The sequence below is a fragment of the Pangasianodon hypophthalmus genome, chromosome 14, assembly GCF_027358585.1.
Source record: "Pangasianodon hypophthalmus isolate fPanHyp1 chromosome 14, fPanHyp1.pri, whole genome shotgun sequence".
NCBI lineage: Eukaryota > Metazoa > Chordata > Actinopteri > Siluriformes > Pangasiidae > Pangasianodon > Pangasianodon hypophthalmus.
In genome coordinates this window covers 22,385,972-22,411,484 of record NC_069723.1, presented here as the reverse complement: position 1 = coordinate 22,411,484, position 25,513 = coordinate 22,385,972, and the positions used below count along the sequence as shown (strand labels likewise).

The 25,513-nt window shown below is 36.9% G+C and overlaps 4 protein-coding genes across 5 annotated transcripts in view; 3 read left to right on the top strand and 1 right to left on the bottom strand.

Annotated features, from left to right (window-relative positions):
- Nucleotides 1-3,734, bottom strand: part of stim1a (stromal interaction molecule 1a) — a 56,854-nt gene extending 53,120 nt beyond the window's left edge. Inside the window, exons 1-2 of one of the 2 annotated variants that reach the window (XM_026934762.3) lie at nt 3,227-3,734; nt 149-280 (exon numbers count right to left, since the gene is read on the bottom strand). In XM_026934762.3, the coding sequence (XP_026790563.3) occupies nt 149-260 (112 nt within the window). In that variant the 5' untranslated portion in view covers nt 261-280; nt 3,227-3,734. The remainder of the gene's footprint in view (nt 1-148; nt 281-3,226) is intronic. The other variant, XM_026934763.3, reaches the window with a different exon arrangement.
- Nucleotides 3,735-9,135: 5,401 nt separating this feature from the next.
- rhoga (ras homolog family member Ga) lies at nt 9,136-11,999 on the top strand. Its single transcript, XM_026934617.3, has 2 exons — nt 9,136-9,284; nt 10,912-11,999. The coding sequence occupies exon 2, from the start codon at nt 10,935-10,937 to the stop codon at nt 11,505-11,507; it is 573 nt and encodes a 190-aa protein (XP_026790418.2). The 5' UTR covers nt 9,136-9,284; nt 10,912-10,934; the 3' UTR covers nt 11,508-11,999.
- A 6,177-nt stretch (nt 12,000-18,176) lies between these two features.
- Nucleotides 18,177-19,136, top strand: LOC113539119 (olfactory receptor 52B2-like). Its single transcript, XM_026934676.3, has one exon. The coding sequence runs from the start codon at nt 18,177-18,179 to the stop codon at nt 19,134-19,136; it is 960 nt and encodes a 319-aa protein (XP_026790477.3).
- A 4,710-nt stretch (nt 19,137-23,846) lies between these two features.
- Nucleotides 23,847-24,818, top strand: LOC113539118 (olfactory receptor 52B2-like). The gene has a single exon (XM_026934675.3). It carries the CDS (start codon nt 23,853-23,855, stop codon nt 24,816-24,818), a length of 966 nt encoding a protein of 321 aa, XP_026790476.3. The 5' UTR covers nt 23,847-23,852.
- The last annotated feature ends 695 nt before the right edge of the window (nt 24,819-25,513 follow it).

Sequence of the window (25,513 nt, the reverse complement as noted above, 5' to 3'; positions counted from 1 at the left end):
TTGTAAAGAAAACGTGGGGTGATGAAGGCTTGGGGTCACAGAAAATGTATTATGTCTATTAGGTTCCTTTTCTCAAAAAGGTCTGGAACCCGAGTGTAAACAATATTCACATTTCTACCAAATGGTAAAAAGAGAACGGCTGACATACCGTTGTCGAGTTGTTGGGGCTCTGTGCTAACTTGACTGAGCTTGTCGGCTCGACAGTCCCCGAGCAAACATAAGCAGACGATCCACAAAGCTGCCAGTTTGCTGAAATCCATAGCGAGACTTCTGGCTCGATCTGCGGAGGAGGAATGGTTAGACCGGATTAAATTTAAATGCCATTTCTGCCAAACCACGTTGTCGGACAGTTGTTCTGGCATAAAACTGACTGACATTTTGCTACAAAAGTTCACTTCGCTACCAGACCGATTCAAGCTGGCTTCAACTGAACTAACCTCTCATTACTGAATGCGCCAAGTAAAGGAAAATAATCAGTGATGGGATGGTGTCAAGAGGTGGAGTTAAATATTTTAATTAAATTTTGCATCAAATTCTTTATTTACGAAAGAATGTGTACTTTTTTTTATCCATTTATAGATACATTTAATGCTGTGGAAGGTCTTAAATGATTGTCAGAGATGCTGTTGTAGAAAAGCAATCTTCTGAAAGCAGAGGAAGGAAACCTTGGTTTTATCCACCATGATCTTATTGGTTTACCAGAAGATTACAGACAAATGTGATTAGTACGATAAATCGTGTAGAATCTGAATAAAGACTAGGCTTGTGAGATCGTGTGTAATATGCCATCGTCCTACAGAGTCCTCTAACTATCGCCGATTGATGAGAGTATCGCCTGTGGCTTTGTGGGGGGACAAGAAGGAGGTGTGACCAGAGACGCGTGTCGTGTACACGGTACATCGTTACAGCGGAAAAATAATGGTTACAAGTCAGTTGTAGCTGTAATTGCTATTATTAGCAATCAGCCACGTTTTTAAAGCTTAAATAAGCTTAATTTAAAGGTCACAACACCTGAAGTCGTGACTATAAATAAGCACAAGGAGTCATTAGCTGTAACTAAGTTTTACAAAAAAAAATTTATGAAATTATCTAATCTACATGAGCACGTGCTTGTGGCGAACACGTATAGCGATGTTGCCCTGATAAACAACACGCCGTTTCATTTTTTTATTTAAATCTTTAAAGGATGTTTTGTTGCTCTGCTCTGAAGTCAGATAGCAGGTTATTAGGGTTTGTATAAGATTCAAAATAGGGGAAAAGGAAACACATTTGCATGATATGACATGATTTATTTTTGTTGATCTTAAAGCTGCAGACACATTTAATACGTCCAACCTGATAGGCATTGCGTTGGGTGGAATCTGTTGGAGATTCCCGAAACTATCGTCAATCGTCCCAAGCCTTCTAAAGACATGAGCTAACAAGAAAAAATGTCCACTTTGAGTTCAGGTTTATTTAAAGTTACACTTAAAAATCCCAACTCTGTTGACGGTGTGAATATATATGGCAGTATTTGTAAAAATCTATTAATCGAACTCGTCTATATTTACTCTCCAACAGACGTCAATTGGGTTTTCAATTTTACTTAAACCCTATTCAGCTTGTCCAAGGTGTGTTTTTCTTTATAATGTAATGAGTTCGTTAGAAAATTGGGCAACTATTATGCTGAGGTCAGGTATTTTGTTCCTGCTTGTTGTGTTGGTAAAAGGAACAGTGTGTAATTGCTAAATAAATAGCATTTTTAAATATTTAATATGCTGAGTATGTTATTCCACGATAGTGGTATCAATAAACTACTTTACATTTAGATATAAGAGTGTTACATCTTTTAATGTTTGGACCCTAAGTTGGTTATTTTTCTCTGACAAAATGTTCCAAAAACATTTTATTCCTCTCATACCACAGCAATACGCTGATTTAGTTATTAAAGTACAACATGTACATTTTATCCGTTTATAGTTACGTTTAATGGTGTGGAAGATCTGGAACTACTGTTAAGACTGTTGTTATAGGAAATTAATCAACATCTTTTAATCGGAATCATATCACGTCATTTAGGGCCTCGGTATAAAAAAGAAAATCAAGATTTCGAGAAAAAAGTCGCAAAATTTCAAGAATAAAGTCACAATACTTCGAGAATAAAGTCGTAACATTTAAAGAAAAAAAAAGTCAGAATATTTCGAGAATAAAGTCGGAATATTTCGAGAATAAAGCCAGAATATTTCGAGAATAAAGTTGTAATAAAATCGTGATCATATCATAAATATCGTGATATGATATTTTTGTCAAATCGCCTACCTCTTCGTAAAACTGAAGTAATTACAAATTTTCTTCCCCCCAGAAACAATGTGATAGCAAAATTCTGCACTCAACTTTATATTTATAGAAAATATTTTCTCCCTCAAACAACTCTTAATTATTATTATTATTATTTTAATGCTTATGTAACATTATACCGCATATCCACCTGTGAGGTGATTAGGTGGCAAGCTAGCAAGGTTAGCTTAGCTATCTGTGCTGCTATTCCTTCAGTTCAAAGCTACTAATTCCTTCGGTGTCATTAGATAAACTTTGCGTCTTCTTTCTTTAAAAAAATATATTACACATAAATGACAAGTCTTTTAGTTTATTGAGGTTTAATGATAAACATTGAAAACATTCAGAAACAAAAGCAAGGTATCACTCAGTGACATATCACGACATTTAACGTTAAGCTAGCCATGCTAGTAGAAAAACGCCATGACACGACGTTGTGTTGCCAGATTGTGCGACTTTTATATTCTGCGTGCACAATTTAAATCAAGTTGGATTGATTATAAATTTTCGTAAATGAATTGTAATGTAATAGAGTTGCATTCTTGCACGATTTAGTGTGAAATTTATACATTTTAAACTGTGACTAGGATTTGTTTAAATCGCTTTAAACCGTGACAAGGAGGAATTTACTGCATTCAATCTGGCAACCCTGACCTTCACGAGCTAGCTCGCGATTTTAGCACCAACCGTCATTTTTGTTTAAAATAACTGACAGTTAGTGAGTATACAGTAAATATTCATAGCAAGAAAAGCTAACAGATTAAAATGGATAAAATTACGCAGGTAGGCAGGTCGTATTAAAAACCGTGTCTTTTACGTTAACAAAGAGAAAAGAGTGACACTTTTAGAAGAAATTGATAGTATTTGTATTAAAAAAATGTACAATAATAATAATAATAATGTGTGATACCTCAGATTTGCGTCGACTTCTTGAGATGTAAAAAATTCACAGGATCCTTTATGTCCTATTCCAGCTCCAGGGAGAGTCCTGACCGCAGCTCTCCATTGAGACACCCTGCAAACACAGCTGACAGCCTGGACGCTTGTTAGAGTCACTAGAACCAGTCCTCCTGGTTGTTTAATTCAGAAATAAGAGATAAGATCAGCTCGTCGCTTGGTACAGCTCAGTGTAGTGGAGTGAGCTGTCTGTGCTCAGCTCAGCTCGACCTGCATTGCAATGGATCAGTACGGAGTGCCTGTACACCAGCCAACAGACGGCTGCTGGGAAAAGCTTCTCACCAGCTAAACTCAGGAAATTACAAGACAGACTTGTGCTAATCCTTTTAATAAATCCCTCAGATATCCAAATTTCAGCGTGCACTGAAAGACAGGCTGTGTATCTGTCCTGTTTCCCCCTCACACTCGCCCCCGCTTCCTCACTCCTCACTAGCACGCTTTTTTGAAAGACTGCAGACAGGGTTGCCAGATCTTTTATTACAAAATACTCAAATTAAACCATAAAAACGTATCCTTACACCCTAAAAAATGTCATATTCAATTATTAATTATATATATTACACAATAAATAATGTAGTGCGCTTTAAATGCTCAAGAAATTAGCAATAAAAGGCAAGAAACCGTTAGTCATTAATAGTGGTGTGCGGTTCGCGAACGAGTCGCTCCCTGAGTCGGCTCATCGAGTCGGCTCTTTCATTCGGTTCATCGAGTCGGCTCTTTCATTCGGTTCATCGAGTCGGCCCTTGTAGGTGAATCAAAGCCGACTCACATACTGTATATGAACAATAGCATTACCTTACATCCACAGCAGCAAGTGACAGGAAAACTGTTCATTTTCTAAGTATGTTAAAGAAACAGTGTCCAAAAGCATCAGCCCAACAAGTGACGTCTGAACTCAGATTTTCTCAAACCTTTGCAAATTAGTCTCCAATGATTCATCGGCCCCAACCTATGGCACCAGTGGCCAATGGATAAGTCACTGGCCTCCTAAACCAGCAATTATGGGTTTAAGTCCCATCTGGGGTGAAGAGTTAGCAGCGTGGAACAGCAGAAGCGGGCTGGGCTCATAACCCAAAGGTCAATGGATCAAAACCAAACCTATGGCACATGCGGCCCAACGTTCCTTCAGTTTCCCATTCGCGACTTTGACTATTGCCTGCTATTCGTTTGCATTTGCAGTTTGGCAGGTGCCAAAATGGAATAAAAACATATAACCGTGGTTTCATCTCATCCTTTCATTTCCATTAAATGTGTATAGTAACATTGTGTAGAAAAACACCACTTCCTTAGAAGGAAGTAGCAGAAAACGCTGTGGATAGATTGCTTTGCTAATCTGCCAGCGAAGCTAGTACGAACAACCAATTTCCACACTGATTAGATTTAATTTGATTGGATTTAATTTGTGTTAGCTTTAGAAGTTAGCTTAAGAAGTATAGAAGCTACTACTGTGTAAAAAAAACACACTAGACAGGCCACGCTCACTAGCGGCAACAATAGCAGTGGCTACACATCCACAAGAGACAAACCATTAACGACACAATTAGCGACTTTTCTACTGCTAGTGTAAATGTAGGGTAATAGTTATGTGTCATTCATAAATGAGTTCATAAACTCTTTGAATCTAGATATATATAAGCCTTTTTTTTTTAGTCTTGTAGTGTAATCTACTCAAAATGTTTCACTTTTCAACATCTGCTGGAGTCTGTGTGTGTGTTTGGGGTCTGTTGCATTGCCGCATGCTAAAGATGTACTGTATGTGTTTGAGTATATTAGTAGATGGAAATTAATTTATTCACCTTCAGTAAGTGCTTTATCCTGGTCAGAATCATGGCGGATCTGGGGTCTATCCCAGGTGCACTGTTCTTGAGGCAGGAACAGGGCAACATGAACACATCTAGGGGCAGTGATCGTGACCAGTCCATCTACTGGCATGTTTTTGGGAGGTGTGAGGAAACTAGAGAACCCGAAGGAAACCAGCACGGACACGGGGAGAAGACGCCAAACTCCACACGGGCAACAAGGATCCTGCAGCTGTGAGCTGGTTAGCGCTACCCGCTTCACTACACTCCTGACCAGGATGGAAATGAATCTTCTTAATGAAGCACAGACACAACAGCACAATAACACAGTCATATTCATCAGCCATGTTTGTAGTGCCTTGTAATCTTATTCAGCAATTACTTTAATACAAATAATGTCATTTTGTTGATTAAAGCTTGTCATTATAAGTTGATGAAACAATTTTAGCCTCTGTCAGGCAAAGAAGAACAATCATTTGAGAAAAAAATATATTGCAAACTTTTAATGGGGAAAAAAAAAAGGTATTGATCTGTTTGGGAGCTGAAAGAGTCGACTCCATTGGTGAGCTGAGTCAAATAAACTGACTCACTGAAAAGATTCAGATTTCCAATCACTGCTCATTAAACTCGATGAATATGCAAACTGCAAACACCCTCGTGTCCTCCTTCCATCCTAAACATCATAACATCATCAATGCTTGCTGCTTGTTCAAGCTTGTTCATTATTTATAAGAAAATCCTTTAGTGCATGCGATTTTCATTCATCTTAATCATAACCAGAGTACACATGTTTACTGTTTACATTAAGAAAAATGCTCACTTATTTCATTTGAAGAAGAAATAATTGATAGAATTAATGTACATAAACACCTAACATCAAACCTGCTGAAAAAAAAGGAGTAAAAGAAGTTAAAAATTGACACAATTATGCGTGTAATCTGTGGATCTGGCAACACTGACTGCAGTGAACGCTGTTATTCTATTCCCACCTGTATTCCAACAAATCCCGCCTCCTGCCTGTGATTGGCTAGTAACACTCGCTCTCTGCATCACGATTGGCTAGTCCTTTGTACTATCGCTGTCTAATTGGCAGACTGCTGATAAGTATGACGCGCTAACGCGAACCTCAGTGCGGAATAAGGGTGTTAAAAGAAAACTCCTGCACATCGTGTGTTGGACTGCAGAGGGAGTTTCAGTGTAAAAGCTGCCACACTGCCACCTAGTGTACAGGTGCTAAAATTACAACAGCTTTTTAAATACCTGCAAATGTTTCCTGATAAAGCATAATGAAGAAATACATTTTACTCAGTCACAGCTTTACTCAGTATGTACTTGGATAACATGGATCAGTCATGTACAATGTCCTGTAAATAACCAATATTTACCATTAGCTAGAATTTGTCTAGCATATTTAGGATACTTACTGCTTCTCTAACCTGCCATTAGCAAAGAAAACCGCCTTAAGTGGTTAAATTAAAGCCAGTTAATGTTAACAAATGTAAACAAGACAGCTCATTTTATATTTACACTTTACAGAGGTAGGGCCAGGGCGCTTATCCAGGGCGCTTATCCTCCAGTTCCACACTGCAGTCGTGTGGATTATCCCTCTTCAGACGCACACTGATAGCTACAGCGCTAACTATATTGTGTAGCATGAGAAGGCCACAGCAGATGACGAGTTGACGTGATTATTGATAGTTTCTTCCTACACTGATAACTTCAGTAAGATACTTTATCCTGAAATATAAATAAACTGTGCAGGATCTCAATGATATAGCGTAGAGCCATTGGCTGGATGAGAGCAGAAGAGACCTTCGAGGTTTGTACTTTGAAGGTCTAAACAAAAATGTAAAGAGTAAAAAGTAACTTTTTTAAGGAGATGTAATCAACAAATGTAAATAACACTTAAGTAAAGTATAAATACCCCAAAATAACAATTTAGTATAGTAACAAAGTACAGTTCCTCAAGTATTTTCAACTCTTCCATATAGCATGTCATACATTTAACTTTTCAATAGTCAATAACTCAGATATTGTTAAAGATATTGCCTTATATTATGAAAACATGAAAAAAATGATGCTTGTCTTGAATGTGTGTAATATTTTATGTCAAATATTATAATCACAAACAAAGCTTGAATAACTCCTTAAAGAAATAGATCACATAATTAATTTATATAAATAATTAAATATAAAAAACAAACAAACAAAAAAAACGCTTAATATTAAAAAGATATGAAAATGTGCTTCCTGTTTTTTCCCCAATGGCTTCCATTTTGTATGCAAATGATCACTGTATGTTATACTGTATGTTCATTATGTTCAGTTACTGTATGTTTATTATGTTTCAGTCTTCACAGGGCACCATGCACACACAATCACACACTCATTCACACCCAGGGGCAATTTATCATAGCCAGTCCACCTAGTGGCCTGTTTTGGGAAGTGGAAGGAAGCTGGAGGATCAAGAGGAAACCCTCTCGAACAACAGGGAGAACACATGAAACACCACGCAGACAGCAACCTGAGCTCAGGATTGAACCCAGGACCTATTATTATTATTATTACTATTATTATTGTTATTATTATTATTACAGCATTGCCGCCTTGCATCCTGAGCTCGGTTACTGTCTGTGTGGAGTTTCTGTGCATGTTCTCCCCGTGTTCTCATGGATTTCCTGTGGATTCACTGGGTTCCTCCCACTCTCCGAAAGCATGCAGGTAAACTGACTGGCTATACTAAATTGTCCCTAAGTGTAATGAATGTGTGTGTGTGTGTGTGTGTGTGTGTGTGTGTGTGCATAGTGTTCTGCGATAGACTGGCAATCCATCTAGGCTGAATTCTCCTGCATTACACCCAGACCGACCCTGATCAGGGTAATACTCTTATTGAAAATGAATGAATGAATGAATGGATTACTTTTATTTAAAAAAAGAAAACTAAGCCTAATAAGAGAAAAGAAAATAAGTGCCACGGTGAAGTTTTCTGAAAGGACACATTTATGGAAGGAGTCTCCAATGTCAGTGCTTTGTAACAGTCAGAGATAAAGCTGTGCCTAAGTTTTTCATCTTCAGGACAGAGGAGTTTACACTTGTAGTTTCTCGGTGACATGACAGGCTGTTTTTTTTTTTTTCAAGAGAGCGAGAGAGAGACACTGGTGAGAGAAAGACAGTGTATTGCTGCTGTAATATAACAGAAACTAACTTTTTCATGAACGTTCCACAACATGATATGTAACTATATATAAATGAGTCATTCTTTTCAAAATGGCAGAAGGGGAATAACAGCAGTCCTCACTCTCCTCACTATCAGCATTTCTCACTCTCATTATCACACACCTTTCCTATTAGATTCACTGTAGTTACTCAATAATGTACTTTCCATAAGGAATAAATCACTCCGTCTCATGCTGTTATAGGAAAATAATCAACATTGGGGTGGTTTGATGACAGACCTCCTGCTACCACCCAAAGCTGATAAGTTTCCTATAATAGCATGTCTCAGAGTAATTCATTCGTTACTTAAAGCACATTATTCAGTATCTACAGTGAATGTAATAGGGAAGGTGTGTGTTAATGAGAGTGAGGACTCATTACAGGGTTAAAAGGAACGTGTATGACATTTTTAAGCACAACTTCTTCATTTTTCTTCTGTATATCTTATCTTATCTTTGCTGAAATATGTACAGGATGTGTACTAATAGCCTGAATATGACACAACAAATCAACTGGTACAGTACCCATCGCACTTGTACATGCTTTCACCCAGAATAGCTGAGCTCTTGCATTGATTCTCTGTGAGCTCTTTTAAACAGCAACACACACAAATCCTTTGTGTTCTTTACCAACAAAGTACACATTCTTCTTCCTCACCCTATAAACATGTACACTAAAGTGCTCTACAGAAATCTCACACTGTCTACAGTGTTTTATTGGCTAATTATTTTGCCCTAGTTATCTTTACACTAGTTATTTTGCAATCCTGTTACGCACATTAGGAGACTCAAAAAAAGCTCCTTGTGCGACAGACTGCTTCCTCAAAATGACTGTGTTACTCAGGCACCGCAATGTTTCTGTTTAGAAGACACAAGTGAATGTAGCTGACATGGCTGTATAGTGGTGTGGGTGTGAAGGACGACTTTAATGTTTGAGGATTAAATTCTGCACAGATAAAGCAGAGTACGCCATAGAGACAGGATCACCTTGCTCTGGGTATGTTAAAGCTCTCAACCATTAAATTTTAATATATATTTTTTAATTTTAGTTTCACATAGAGCTGAGACAAGACAATATCAGGACCTGGGTGGGAGGAAAAAGTTACTTTTAAGTTACAATTTATTACAGAAATATACTTTTTTTATAGTCACTTATAAAAATGTATGTTTTATGCTTTTGTGTCTAGTAAACGTTTTGTTGGATGTTTCCTCTTTTCAATGCTTGTGTACTATATGAATAGGCAAAAGTTATTTTTCAAATGTGTGTCAGTCTGCTAAAACCCGTCATGTGTCAGTGTGGTTGAGCAGTTTTCAGCCTGTTCAGTTGTCAAACTATTTCCACTAAAACGATGTGGAAATGTTTTTGTTTACTTGTTTAAAATGTTTTTCTTTTTAAATTTCATAGACGCTATCTTCCTTATGCATCTACAGTTACGTTTCCTGAAGTGTTGTGTAAGACGCCAGTTTAACAAACACTGAGCTACAAACAGTCAGTCTGCCTAGAGATGACTAAAACCTCACTTGCAGATTTCCTCACACAGTGAACATCACACTTTCATCAAGTGGTTGGATGGTTATGTGCCTTGGTGAAACGGATACAAGTCTAATCATGTCAGTTTGTAGTCAGTTTCCGCCCATCAAAATGTCTGCGATGCTCCTGCGCCATGACATCATCAAAACAGAGAAGAGCACTTACACATTCCGTACGTACGACAGCGGACAAAGCGTTAAAATGTTTAAATGACCTAACTTAACTACATTATATTATAAAAGAATTATTTCAGTATAGATGTAAGATCATTTGAAATGCCATGAGTGGCTTTTAACTCAGCACAAGATTAATTTAAAAGTTTGTAATTATTGGCAAATTGCTGTGATCTAAGAGGAATAAAACACTTCAGGCTGTTCTGTTATGGGAAAATATTCTGATTCAAGGTGGTATTGGTTTGACCACATTGTCACTGGTTTTATTCTTTACTTCGTATTAGTTTTTAAATCCTTCATGGCAGCACCTTCCTACATCTCTGAATGCCAAAAAAACAATGTCTTGGAGATCATCTCCTGCTAGCCTTCTCCATATTCCATGTGTGAAACTTAAAACGAGTGATGTGGCAGTGTTGCTTTTATACACCGAAGATCTGGAACACGTTACCATTAAACATCCTTTAGTCTCCATCTCTCACTGATGTAAAAACAAAAAACATATTTTTCATTAGCATTTATTATTTACTGGCACATTACTTTTAATATATTTAATTACAGTAGTTTTAGTCACTTCTTACTTTTTATTATGCTTATGTATATTTTATATTGATATGATGTTCTTCTTTCTGTCACTACTACTACTAGTATTATTATTATTATTATTATTATTATTATTATTATTATTATTATTATTTGCCTATTTTGAGCTGCATTTTAAATGCATGAAGAGCACCATATAAACAAAGTGTATTTATTTATTTAGATTAATTAACTGATTGACTGATTACTGACTGAGACTTAACATTTTTGCTATGAGCATACAATTTCCTGTAACTTATGAACCCTGAACCTCAAACTATGAACTATTAACGCTGGTTTTAATAGTTGACATGCTATCAATAAAAGTACGCCTTTTTCAGGTGTCTGAAGAAGAGGGACCAAAATGCAAAGCATCAAGTGTGTGGTGGTTGGAGATGGAGCTGTCGGAAAGACCTGCCTTCTAATCTCCTACACCACCAACGCCTTTCCCAAGGAGTATGTCCCTACAGTGTTTGACAATTACAGCGCAGAGATCACAGTGCAGTCCAAACCCATCAGTCTTAATCTATGGGATACGGCCGGACAGGAAGCGTACGACCGTCTGCGCACCATATCTTATCCCCAGACCAACGTCTTTATCATCTGCTTCTCCATCTCCAGCATGACCTCTTTTGAGAATATCAAGCTGAAGTGGTATCCCGAGGTATCAAAACACTGCCCCAATGTACCCATCCTTCTAGTAGGAACCAAAAAAGACCACAGACACGATCCGGAAATATTGCAAAAACTAAAGGAACAGAAACTGACTCCTGTCACTGAGCAGCAGGGAAAGGTTTTGGCTCGAGAAATCAGGGCTGTCAAGTACCTCGAGTGCTCAGCTCTCAACCAAGAAGGGGTGAAGGAAGTATTCGAAGAGGCTGTGAATGCCTACCTGAACCCAAAGCCTGAGCGTAAAAAGATCTGTGTATTTTTATAAAATCATTTTACTGAAGATGTTTTTTTTTTCAAACATTATTGTATAAAAAACCCCTAAGGACTCAGTTATGAGCCTCTCTGAAGCATGGACCCCAATAATTCTGGATCTGACAGTTCCTCAACCTCAGCTGCGTCTCTCCAGTTCATACGAGATATGTGCATGGGACTTTTTTTTTTTTTTAATCTTGCTCATGCAGTCATTATTTTTGTTTATTCCTACCTGCAACATTTTCTAACAAATTTTGTTGGTTTTATTCCCCAAAACTAGTAGCCTAATGCAAACCACCACAACCCTGAACAGGCAGTTACTAAGGATGCTGCAAATGCAAATGTTTTTGTCCCACAAGCTTTGATATCTGACCAAATCACCCATATCTCCCACTTGTGCAACAATTTTTGTTGAGTACTGTGGAATTCCAGTCTTGATGCACTCCTCTATTCTCAGACGCCCTGTGATTTCTGGCAAGCTTTCTAAAAAAATATTACGACTGTCCTATGACCACGTCTCATGATTTGTAATGAAACGCACATATAATTAGTCACTGCTGATTTTTGTATTTTGATGCTGAATCACTGGCATAATGGATGTGAACAGTCTGTTAGTCATCAGTTGTGGTGGTGTTGGAGTGTCCAGTATTCTGTTAGTGAGACTTACATCAGCAATTAAAAAAAAAAAACACCCTGGCCTTTAATTTCAGGCAGCAATAGTGTATAGTTGAATGAGATTTCACTCAATCTGCAGCATTTGATCCAGAGATTCTGTGATATTTATGATTACGTGAGTAATATGTGCTCACCTGAAAAGCCTGTGAAAGTCCATTCCAACATCTCCCAGATGAAGAGTATTTGATCAAATATGAAAAAATCCCACGTGAAAAAACATGTATCGTGTGTAAAAAAAATCACATGTGAAAAATGTGTGAAACAACATGTAAATTTATATATATATTTTTCAAGATCACCAAAATCTTTTTAATGCCACAGTCTGCACATGATCTATAATCACACAAATAAGATTTTGGTGATTCATTGAACCTTCAACATATCAAAAAAATAGATATTATTACATTAAACAGGCCTTATTTAATCCTAATGTTGTCTCAGTTGACAATTATAATTAAACGATTTCCTTTTTTTTTTAAAACAGATATATGTGAAAGATCACTTGAGAAGTCTTGATTCTTGCTCTTCAAATGCTGACTCAGTTGTTTTCAGGACACAATGACTAAAATGGGGAACTAGTCCTGTCATACCTCATTGCCAAAGTCTAGCTGTCAGATTCAGACTGAATGTGAAAGAGGAACCCAGCTGAACCTTATGAACATTGGAAATTATTAAGATGGTTTCTTTTATCACAAACAGTTGACTGCATGATAAAAGAACTAAAAAACATTTAGCCAATAATAAGCAACACAGAGAGACTTCCTATTTTACCTTTGGAGTTAGAATGTAGCCAAAACCAGTTATAAGACACTATATTGCCAAAAATTAAATGTTGCTGGCTTTGAAGAAAAGAGATCCATTTTGAATCTAAAGTTGCAGCTTACTAGATCTCAAAAGTGAAAGCTATTGTAAAAAGATGAACTCCTCCAAAATGTAGAACTTGTTTCAAAGATCAGAAATGCACTGTAGCAATGCAGGGATTTGTGGATCTATATCATTTATATTTTATCATTCGTATTTTATAATTTATATTCAGGAAGTTTATTAGGAGTACAGGTGAGTACAAAAGTGAAACAGACCAAAAATGTAAAAAAAAACCTCATGCTTACGAAACTTTTTGTTGAGTCATATGAGATCCCTATGGGCCCAGTCCTGATACATCCCTCAGACGCCCTGTAAACTTTCTAAAAAAAATAAATAAAAAACCTGTTATATCTCATGAGAAACATATGAAATTAGTCACCACTGATTTTTGTACTTTGATGCTGAATCACTGGCATAATGGATGTGAATAATTTGTTAGTCATCAGTTGTAGTGTGGTTGGAGTCATTAACATCAGTAATTTAAAAAAAAAAAAAATTCTGGCCTTTGATCCAAAATAAATTAAATAAATTAATAATTATTATATTTAACAAAAAAATTAATTGTCCTCAATGTTTGTCATTGTTTTAAATTTAAAGAAGCTCATTTTCTTTTAAATGAAAGTGCACAAATTGAAAGCAGGTGGAAACATTTCTGCAAAACAAGCCTCATATTTCTCTTGTAAAGGAAATAAAAAACTGCTGTAATTCATAAGGTTTCAGCTATCAGCTGTTGGATGGGGACTCATCTGTCAGAGTGTGATAATTGTGATAATTCCCACTCAATCTCTACCATCGTTTTATAGCCACAAAGACATTATAAACAAGCTCTGAAAAAAAACAGTAGAAATAACTGATAGCTAGGGTCCTATCCAAAGCTATAGAAATTGTATCATGGACCATAAAATGAGATTCTCCCTGTGTAACTGACAATTTGCTAGGAAATGCAGTGAAATTCAGAAATTAGGTGAAATGTGCCTTAACTGGAGCTTCAGAAAACTTTGCATTAATATAATTTGACATTTTGGATGAAGCAAAGCATTCAAGTGCCATTACAATTAGCATACGAGTTAGCAAGGCTATGAGAGAAGATTGAATATGTAAGCTTTCATTAACCAGCTGCACAGTTCCTAAAAGCAGTGTGCATTTTTGACCCTTCTCTTTTTGCATGTAGACTTAAATTTACTCAGAACCACCATTCATAGATTTGACCACTGCTGGATTCTCTATTATTATTTTAAACCATTAAGCTAATACTACAATCCTGTGTGATTAAAAAGTGTCATTTATTGATTGTGTGAATCGATCCAGCATTTCTCTTTGAAAATCCACAAAATCTGTGATTTTTTTTTTAGAAAATATGTAGGTCCACAATAGTGTGTGCTCCTGTGATCCTCAACTCAACAGCAAACTACAAGACTTGACACAACTGTTTTAAGTTGACAGACTTTTAATTACTCACACTTTTTTCACAATCATCTTCACTCTTTAAATATCCCAGAATCACGTAAGTCCTTTACAAAGTCTTGATCCTGGTTTACAGAGTGACATTATTAAGCCTTATTCTCTTGTTCATTCTTTGTCCATTTTCAACTTTGCTTTGTTTGCTATTATCTTTGTCTCTGCCTAGTCTAGTCTGTTTGTTGATCACCTGACTCTATTATATCTTTGAGTATTGGTTTGCCCTTTTGGCTTGAGCTGTTTTAATGAAATGAAACAAATTTTTCTGTGAATTTTGTAGAGCCTTACTGATAAATAATATTTGGATATCTGGACATTGTCCACTGACCTTTATTGGTTCTTTTTTTTGGTACTTTCAGATTTGAACTCCATGGCCAAGTATATATATATATATATATATATATATATATATATATATATATATATATATATATATATATATATATATAGAGTGTTGCAACGACTGTCTCAAGGCCAGTTTCTCTTCCTTTTTACTCAGATAATACTGAGACTGAAGTCTCAGACTAGGAGCAACGAACCAACAAACAACTTCATAACTAAACATTGACATTGTTAGTACTAAATTATAGTCACTGATTATCTTATACTGAAATACCTTCACAATTGTGCAAAGGGCATATTAACTGAAATAAAAATAAATTTGTGTGTACTCCCACCCAGTGGCCACAGCCTAACATTACGTCCAAAGGGCTGTAACATAAATCCACGACTGACACATTTGCTTTCACACACAGAAAGTTATTATTTCTGAATATTGCAAAAAGTGAATATTTGACCATAAACAATAATGCAAGGTCCATGTCCTTTATATAGAGAGACCACAACTCCAAGTTAAGTCGATCTTTACTGTCATCACAAATATATATAATGTCTAGTACATTATGATATAGTGATATAATATTTCTCCTGGACCCAAGGTGCAACATACATATACAGTGCTGACAGGACATGAATAAAGTGCAATAGGATTAAAGAAGCATGCAGTGTAATGGGAAACAGTGGGGTGAGTACACATAGCGGGAGTAGAGCGTAAAATTGATGCCATAAACACTCCAATCACAAAATATTTAACATTACAACAAGACCAATTTCACTGAGTCTGTGCCTGTAATAGCCACAGATTCTTGTTTTTGGCTAACAGGAGTGGAATCTGTGTGGTTTCAGCTGTTGTAGCCCATCCACCTCAAGGTTTGATGTATTATGCATTCTGAGATGCTTTTCTGCTCACCACGGTTGCAAAGAGTGGTTATTTGAGTTACTATAGACTTCCTGTCAGCTCAGACAAGTCTGATCATTCTCTTCTGATCTTTCTTATCAACAAGTAGTGTGTTGTGTGCGAAAATCCCAGGAGATCAGCAGTTTCTGAAATACTCAAACCAGCCCATCTGGTACCAAAAACCATGCCATGAAATCACAGAAGTCACAGGAATCACACTTTTTCCCCATTCTGATGTTTGATGTGAACATTAAGTGTGAAGCTCTTGACCTGTATCTGCATGATTTTATGCATTGTGCTGCTGCCACATGATTGGCTGATGGGATAACTGAATAAATGAGCAGGTGTACAGGTGTTCCTATGAAAGTAAATGGAAGACCATTGAAGACCAATAACGTTAGAAGGAATAGCTTCCTCAAATCTGTAGAAAACTTTGTAATAAACTTACCCAACACACAAAAAAACATCTCCTGTTCTTCAATCAAAACCCAAGACTATGCAAAGGGCTACAGTATATTCTGGGCTTTATGTACTGAATGTGGTGCTAACTGTATTTTCAAAATTACCATGACCTTACTGTGTTTTCAGGATGCAGGTTAAGGAGGTGTAACAAAGACAATGTTTATCTCAAACAAGCTATTCTTCTGAAGCTGTAACAAGCTGTGAAACTAAAAACTGTCGGAGCGTATGGATACAACCTTGCCTCATATCTGGGGATGCGAAGGGCTCAATCTCCCCTTCACTGGTGCTTTGATCAGACTCTCTCTGTCAGTCGTTACCCTTCATAAACATGACTAGCTGCAGTTAATGACTAGCTTCCAAATTTCCAATCAGCATCCATCCATTTATCTTCTTCCACCTTTGCTCTCACATGCCCCTTGTCCTGCATGAGTTTAACTAGATTTATTTTACAGGCTAATGTGCTTTGTAGTGCCTCTGAAGCATTCTGCTTGCTAATGCAGTGCCTGAGTGGGAAAACCGCACATTATTCACTGTGGAGATCACTTAAACTCTATACATATTCTTTGTTGTGACCAACGTATATTGTGATTTTATATATATTGTGATTCTTTAAGATCTGTTGTTTGTGCACCCCTGTTTGTTCACTCCTGCTAATAAAGTCTTTGAGCAACTTATTTGTTAGATTATTTTATTTTTTTCTGTGATGTTTTTGGTATGGGTGTATTGCTGGGTGTACACTGTAGCAGCATTTCTGAGGCAAATTATCAGGAATTATCAGCATGTTCTTTTGTATAATGGACCTGTTTTGAGGTCTAAATGAACTAAACTCTGTTCTTTTTCACTGCATTTTTAGTGAGAAATGTCTCCAACTCCAGCTCAGGTCTCAGCTCCAGCTCACAGGTATGTGGCCTCAGACCTCAGCTGTTGTTTTCACTCTAGGTCTTTTTTCTTGGGTCTTATCTTTTCCTGTCCATTTTGCCTTTCCATCCACAATAAAACTGTGGATGGAACATATAGTAATTTGCCATTCACTCTCCAATGCCAATAAACCCCTTTTTCACATTACAGTGTGAACAGTAAAAAATGTTGCTTTTCAACATGCTGGCATATGATTGTCTTAATATCTCCACCATGACTTTATGATTTTATTGTGCTTGTATTCAATTTGTACACCTTTAAAAGTATTTTAAGTACCTCAAATTATCTGTCCAGACAAATAAGTTATCTCGTTCCTTTTGTGCAAACTACCTATTCACACACAACTGCAGCAACTGAAATCTGTGGAAATGACTTAAAGATCATGGGACAGACACCCAGTGTGCGTGACCAGCATGATGTTTTTGTGGTTTATTGTAGATGGTGAAACGTTTGTGAAATGCACTGAAAAGCTAGAGTGGCCAAAATATAAAAACAGCCTCTTCAAACTTATGTGTGTAAGTGTGAACTAGGCTGGGGCAATGGGTGGCCATTTCAGTGACAAGAGTGAATAAGCAAAATATTGTTTATGCCAAATACATGATAAATTTCATGCCCATGCTTCCAAATGCACTTCATAATACAGTCTTAAGAATATCACATATACACATTATCCTCATTGTGTTAGTTGTTTTTTTTATTATTGACTTTTAGCTGCAAAGCTCAGAGGAGTCCTTACAAACCCCCCAGTCCCATGTAACCTAAAGTCAACAACTAGGATTTGAAAAACATTTGACCTGTGGGATGAAGTCAACATGCAGGGATCCAAATATTTTAGGTCTCTGGGTGGATGCCCGAGTGGTGATAATGAACACCATAACCTCAGATGTATTCACTTTGCAGGTTTTGTGATACTGTAGCACTTTCACTGACTTAGTCATCAACATTCTTAGTCTTATCAGCTTGGTCTAGGTAAGAAATCATAGTCATAGTAATTTCATTATTTCATTTCCTTGTTATATTTCATTAAAAACAGTACTTTATTATTAATTTTCAGGCCTTGTAGTTACAATGGGGGGAAAGACATCTCTGAATAATTCAAATTTAACATGTTTTATGACAATTCTGACCATGGAATCATTGGACATACCACCATCCAGTGTTTTTTCTGCATTTATCTTTGGCATCCTCACATACTGTTTAATTTTGCTCTTCAACTCCATATTACTTGTGACTATTGTTGTAAAAAGAGATCTTCATAAACCTATGTACATACTGCTGTTTAATTTATCCATATGTGACCTTATGGGAGCTACAGCTTTTTACCCTCAGCTGATTTGTAGTATATTGTCTCAAAGTAGAGAAATCTCCTACCCTGCCTGTGCCTTACAAGGCATCCTTCTTCACATCTATGGGGGAGGATCTCTTTCATTTCTTAGTGTTATGGCTTATGACAGATACATTGCCATTTGCAAGCCTTTGAGATACAATAATCTGATGACACAAGGTACGTTGGTGAAGTTTATTTTTATGGTCTGGTCCATAAATTTTGCTTTGGTTGGGATTTCATTTACGCTCACAATAAGCACAGAAATCTGCAGGACAAATATAGTGGACACATACTGCAATAATCCTTCTTTAATGAAGTTAATTTGTGAGGATACGAGAGTGATGAACTACTATGGCTACTTTACTGTAATTCTTGTACAAAGCTTTTCCATACTGATAGTATCAGCAACATATATCAAAATCCTATTTACCTGTCTTTCTACTAAACAGGCAAAATCTATAAGTAAGGCAGTGCAAACCTGTGGGACACATTTAGTTGTTTTTCTGAGTTTTGAGATTAACTCACTCTTCCTAATGACATCTCACAGGGTAGAAGCAGTATCTCCACACTTAAGAAGGGCCTTTGGTGTTTCAATTATCATCTTTCCTCCAATTCTTAACCCTCTAATTTATGGGTTGAAAACAAGAGAAATTCGACAAACAGTGTTTAAGTTCATACAAAGAAAGGTTTCTTCTCTCTAAAAGGAAAATAACTAAATGCACATGCATAAGTTTCTGCATTTTACTACATAAATTATGATCAAAAATTTACTAGGCTTTTCCACCACATGAAAGTAAAGTAAGCCTTGGAAATTATGCACTGACATACCAATGGAATATATGCATATTGATTTTTAACTTCAATCTACTCCCGTTATTCAAAAATAACAATTAAATAATGACTAACTTATATACTGTTCATTTCAGTAGATAAATGGAAAAAATAACAGGACAAGCATGCAGAGGGGCTATTAGAAGAGCTTATATTTATTTTGCTGGCATAAAAACAGAGAAAACTAAGTACTGACTAGAAGACCTAAATTTTAATCATAAAGTTCAATCACCTAAATAATGCTCTGTGCTGTTATGAATATCAGTATTAACACACAGTATGATTATGGGAACATTATATTTATAGTGCCTCAAATTAAAGTAGAATTCATGCTGATGTTACACAAAAAGCAATTAATCGATTTTAAAGTACAAATTTCCATTGTTTGATGTTGAGTATCAATAGCTTAAGCTTTTTCTGTTTTTCTTTTTCATTTTTTCTCCCTCACTTGTATATGTCATTCAACATTAGCACTTGATTCATGAGACCACTTGAATCAAGTACACACGTGATACATGTGACAAGCAAATAATAACCCAATTTAAGCTGTTATTGTCATTGGAAAGATTAAGACAGTTAACTATTGACAGCATTAAAGGACGAGACACCTGTAATTAATTTAATATGTTGCATACTGATATGGTATGGTATTTAATAGTACTTCAATAATAGAAATAGTACTGTCTATTTATTATAGAAATACTATTTATTGTTATTTATTATTATGACTGTACACTGTAATTGACATGTACATTTGATTTACTCATTTGTAAGATATTTTTACCCAGAGTGACAAAGCATGAAAAAAGCTTAGGGTGTGACAATACAAAGTACTGGAAGAATTCATAAGAATTAGTAACATGAAAGAGTAATGAGAAATGCTGGTTTGTATAAGTGCTGAAGTGATCTGGTAGCTGATGAGTCTAAAGTGAGTCTAAAGTGAGTAAGGGATAAATGCCAGTGCAAAGAAGTACAAAGATGTGTTATCCTGTACTCTGAAAACAGATGCAGTATGATTTTAATACATTTGTGTGTCCAGTTACAGTTTGGTCAGATTTTTTAGTCCAAGTTTGTGATGAACAGGTAGAGAATGATTTCTAACAGCAGTGGCAGTTGCATGTATATTTTATATATGTTGTATCCATACAATGGATAATAAAAATCTACTACACACCCCTGAAAAAATGGCAAGTTTTTGTGATGTAAAAAAATGAAAATCATGTCAGAACTTTTTCCACCCTCAATGCAAAATTACAACATATAAAAATTAAGTGAAAAGCAATCAGAAACATTTTAGGAAAAAAATAGGAAAAATAAAAAAAATCACAATAACCCGATTGCATAATTGTGCACACCCTTTTAGAATTGTGGATGCGGCTGTGCTCAGAATGAAGCAATCACATTCAATCTCATGCACAAAAGTAACTATCATACAGCTGTCATCAATGAAATTATTCTGATTAACCCCAAATAAAGATCAGCTGTTTCTGTAGGATTTTCTTGACCTCTTCTTGGTTTCATCTGACTGCTGAAGCCATGGTCCACAAAGAGCTTACAAAGCATGTATGTATTGTGGTTATCATTAGTAGGACTGAATTGCCTGCTAGGACGGAGAGGACGCGGTTAAACCGGCAGGTAACACATCCTAATTGTCAACTGTGTGTGTTACTGCCAGTTTCCTTTTTCGCTTTATTTGTCCTTTTTATAACGTGGTGGCTGAGGTTAGAGACAGAAAGCCTGCAGAGTTTGCTCACACTTTACACACCCGCATGGTGATCTAATTTGAATTGAACTTAAACAAATCGGAAGCCATGAACTATTGAGACAGTATTTTTGTGTGGTCTTGTTTTGAGTAAATCAAAAGTGCACTGAAAATCATGGCCGAAATAATAAATGGAGCCTGAAGCGCCAAGCAAAATTCACTGGTCTCCTTCCTGAGTCCTCCTTCACACAGACACAAACACCTGTACCAGCCACCATCATGGACACCTCCCCACTAAGCGAGATATTTAAGTCTCTTGCCAGCTTCCACCAGACCCAACATCAGGCCCTCCTCCACCTGTGCAATGAACAACGGCAGTGGTCTGAAGCTATCATGCAGGAGCAGGCCAAACACCAACAGATGTTCCAGATCCTGGTGCAACCCACAACTTCTCCAGCTGCAGTCTGTAGTCATAAATTTTTGGTGACAAACATGTAGTGTCTAGGTTGGCAGTTAGTCCATCACCCAAGACCAAATGGGGTGAGGCAATTCTTGGGGTTGGCTGACTTTTATCATAGGTTAGCACTTAATTTTTCAGATGTCACCATCTCATTGACTGCCTAACTAACAGTGCCAGATCCTGTCCAGTGGACGGGGCCGTGTAAGCAGGCTTTTTGCTGTGCAAGCTGGCTTTTTTGCCAGACTTTTCTGTTCCTTTTGTTCAGCAGCCTGACATGTTGGACTGGGCTCATTTTGTCCCAGGAGGTGGAGGGGGAGAAGCACCCAGTGCTGTACATCCGACTAAAGTTTTTAGCAAGGGAGAGTAAGTACAGCACTATCAAGAAAGAGTGTTTGGCCATAATGTAGGTGGTCCTCATCCTCTGATACTACCTCCTGGGGAGCCATTTTGGCTCCATTTTACTTATACTCTCACAGTCTACTTTATTAGAAAGACCTGTACACCTGCTCATTTATGCAGTTTTCCAATCAGCCAATCTTGTGGCAGAAGAACAATGCATAAAATCATGCAGATACAAGTCAAAAGCTTCAGTTAATGTTCACATCAAATATCAGAATGGAGAAAAAGTGTGATCCCTGTGACTTTAACCATGGCATGGTTGTTGGTGCCAGATGGGCTGGTTTGAGTATTTCAAAAACTGCTGATCTCCTGGGATTTTCACGCACAGTAGTATCTAGAGTGAATTGTGCAAAAAATAAAAACATTGCATAAAAACATAGCGACAATGCTGTGGGTGGAAACACCTTCTTGACAGGAGTGGAGACTGGGGCTGGTTACATAAACATAGCCATTATCTTAAGACTGCATCTAAGCAGGCTACCTTTGTGAATCAAGTGCAACAGAAAGTTAATTAGTTTCCATGGCAACATACACCGATCAGCCATAACATTATGACCACTGACAGGTGAAGTGAATAATATTGATTATTTCATTACAATAGCACCTGTCAAGGGTTGAGATATATTAGGCAGCAAGTGACCAGTCGGTTCTTGAAGTTGATGTGTTGGAAACAGGAAAAATGGGCAAGCCTAAGGATTAGAGAGACTTTGACAATGGCCAAATTGTGACAGCTAGATGACTGGGTCAGAGCATCTTTAAAATGGCAAGCCTTGTGGGGTGTTCCCGGTATGCAGTGGTTAATACCTACCAAAAGTGGTCCGAGGAAGGACAACCGGTGAACTAGCAACAGGGTCATGGGCGCCCAAGGCTCACTGATGCACGTGGGGAGTGAAGGCTAGTCCGTCTGGTCTGATCCCACAGAACAGCTACTGTAGCACAAATTGCTGAAAGGTTAAAGCTGGCTATGATAGAAAGGTGTCAGAACACACAGTGCATCGCAGCTTGCTGCAAGCATTATAATCAACCTGAAAAAACAAACACTAGATGCCACAGACCTCAGCAACTACCAACTTGTATCAATTCACTCCTTTCTTTCTAAAATTCTTGATCATGCTGTATACAATCAGGTATCTCACTATCTTACCCAGAATGAACTTGATCCTACCCAGTCTGCCTTCCAGAGAGACACATCAACTGTTCATCTTTGACAGATGAAAGAATCAAGGAGCTCCCTTGTTCAAACAGAGACAAGTCCACTGGTAGGGGGAGATCACTATGACCTACTGGCAGGCTGGATGCTTGGTAACTAAACATGACATCCCACTCTACAAGAAGGGTCTAATATTCAACTCATCACTTATGCATGCCACTGGAGTTTTGCACTGCTGCTACATGGGCATCACTGTGCAAGTCTTCAGGTTCTACATAGCCCTACCCAATGGTGTGAGGGTGGCAGTCATTTCTGAACGGGGTTGTGCAGAGAATTTTAGAGGGAAAAACCTCAACAATAGTAATCCAAGATTCAAGCAAAGCATAAAGCATGCCATATTATATGAAATGATTGGTGTTTAATAAATTCTATTATTATAAATATTTCAAATGGATGCACTTACTAATACAGTATTGAACATAATCCTCTTTAAATGACTTTTTCCCCCCAGTAGGCCACTTTTTGCATCAAAGCTTAGACGATTCCTCACACAGTCCCTCGTAACCTAGAGCCACAACTGGGAATTTGAAAAAACATTTGACCTGTGGGATAAACATGCAAGGATACAAATATTTTTGGTCACTGTGTGGATGCCCGTGTGGTGACAGTGAGCACCATCACCTCAGAGGTGTTCAGTTTGTGGGTTTCATGATGTTTTAGCACTTTCACTGAATTATTTGTAAACATACTTAGTCTTATCATCTTGTTTTAGGTAAGAAAGCACAGCTGTCATAAAATAAAACAATTTGTCCATGTTAAATGTCTTAACCCATATTTTGTTATATTATTACTTTTTTCCAGGCCTTGAAGCTACAATGGAGGAAGACACATCTCTTATTAATTTAAATTTAACACGTTCCACGGCAGTTCTGACCATGGAATCATTGGGCATACCACCATCCATTGTTTTTTCTGCATTAATTTTTGGCATCATAACCTACTGTTTAATTTTGTTCTTCCACTCCATGCTACTTGTGACTATTGTTGTAAAACGGAATCTGCATAAGCCTATGTACATACTGCTGTTTAATTTGTCCATTTGTGACCTTATGGGAGCTACGGGTTTTTACCCTCAGCTGATTTGTAGTATATTGTCTCAGAGCACAGAAATATCCTATGCTGCCTGTGCCTTACAAGGCATGCTCCTTCACATCTATGGGACTGGATCTCTTTTATTTCTTACTGTTATGTCTTATGACAGATACATTGCCATTTGCAAGCCTTTGAGATACCACAGTCTGATGACACGAGGTACCTTGGTGAAATTTATTTGCATGGCCTGGTCCATAGATTTTGCTATGATTGGGGCGTTATTTGTGCTCACAATAAGCAAAGAAATCTGCAGGACAAATATAGTGGACACATACTGCAATAATCCCTCTTTAATGAAGCTAAGCTGTGAGGATATGAGAGTGGTTAATTACTATGGCCTGGTTATTATAGCTCTTGTACAAGGCTTTTCCATACTGATGGTATCGATAACATATATCAAAATCCTAATTACCTGTCTTTCTACAAAACAATCAAAATCTGTAAGTAAGGCAATGCAAACCTGTGGGACACATTTAGTTGTTTTTCTGAGTTTTGAGGTTAACGTATTCTTACTACTGGTTTCTCACAGGTTAGAATCAGTATCTCCACACTTAAGAAGGGCTTTTGGTGTTGCAATTATTATTATTCCTCCAATTCTTAACCCTCTAATTTATGGGTTAAAAACAAAGGAAATACGAGAAACAGTGTTTAGGGTCTTACAAAAAAGGGTGTCCTCTATCAAACAGTAAACTAATCTAAAATCATATGCATATTTTTCTGCAATTTAGAAAAAAAATTCAAACAAACAAAATAACTAGTCTGAAATGATGAATATTATGAATATTCAAGTATTTATAGTTTACTATTTAAATGTAAGCAAATTTGTAATTCTGACTATGTTAACTAATTTGTACAAAATGTCAGATGAGTCTTATCCCTTCCATTAAAGCGTGTGTTCAAAAAACACTCTGCAATTCATGTAAATATGTTTATGATTCTCTCTTTTGCATAAATTACTGCTGATATAAGTTACACTGAAAATGTTCCTTATAAAATTGGAAAAGAATGCAAAACATAAGATTTTACAATAGTGGTCTCAGTCATTTGGACCCTACTGTACATTTCATTATATAAATGAAACACACTACAGGAGAGGCATGCTGAGGAGCCATTAGAAGGTTTTATATTTAATGTGCTGTCATAAAAACTAGCAGCTTGTAATTGTGCAGCTGACGTATACATGATCAAACCAAGTATAAAGCATAAAATTTCAACCAAGACTTTCCATCGCCTAAATAATGCTCTGTGCTCTTATGAATATCAGTATTAGCTGTATAGTTATTGGAAAATTATTCCCAATAACTAACAGTGTAAATTAAATTGAATAAAGTACAATTGTCCATTATTTGATTATGAGTATATCAGTGGTTTACAGTATTTTTCT

Coding starts and splice junctions, on each gene's coding strand:
- LOC113539119 (XM_026934676.3), top strand. CDS start 18,177: ATGGGGGGAAAGACATCTCTGAATAATTCAAATTTAACATGTTTTATG.
- LOC113539118 (XM_026934675.3), top strand. CDS start 23,853: ATGGAGGAAGACACATCTCTTATTAATTTAAATTTAACACGTTCCACG.
- rhoga (XM_026934617.3), top strand. CDS start 10,935: ATGCAAAGCATCAAGTGTGTGGTGGTTGGAGATGGAGCTGTCGGAAAG.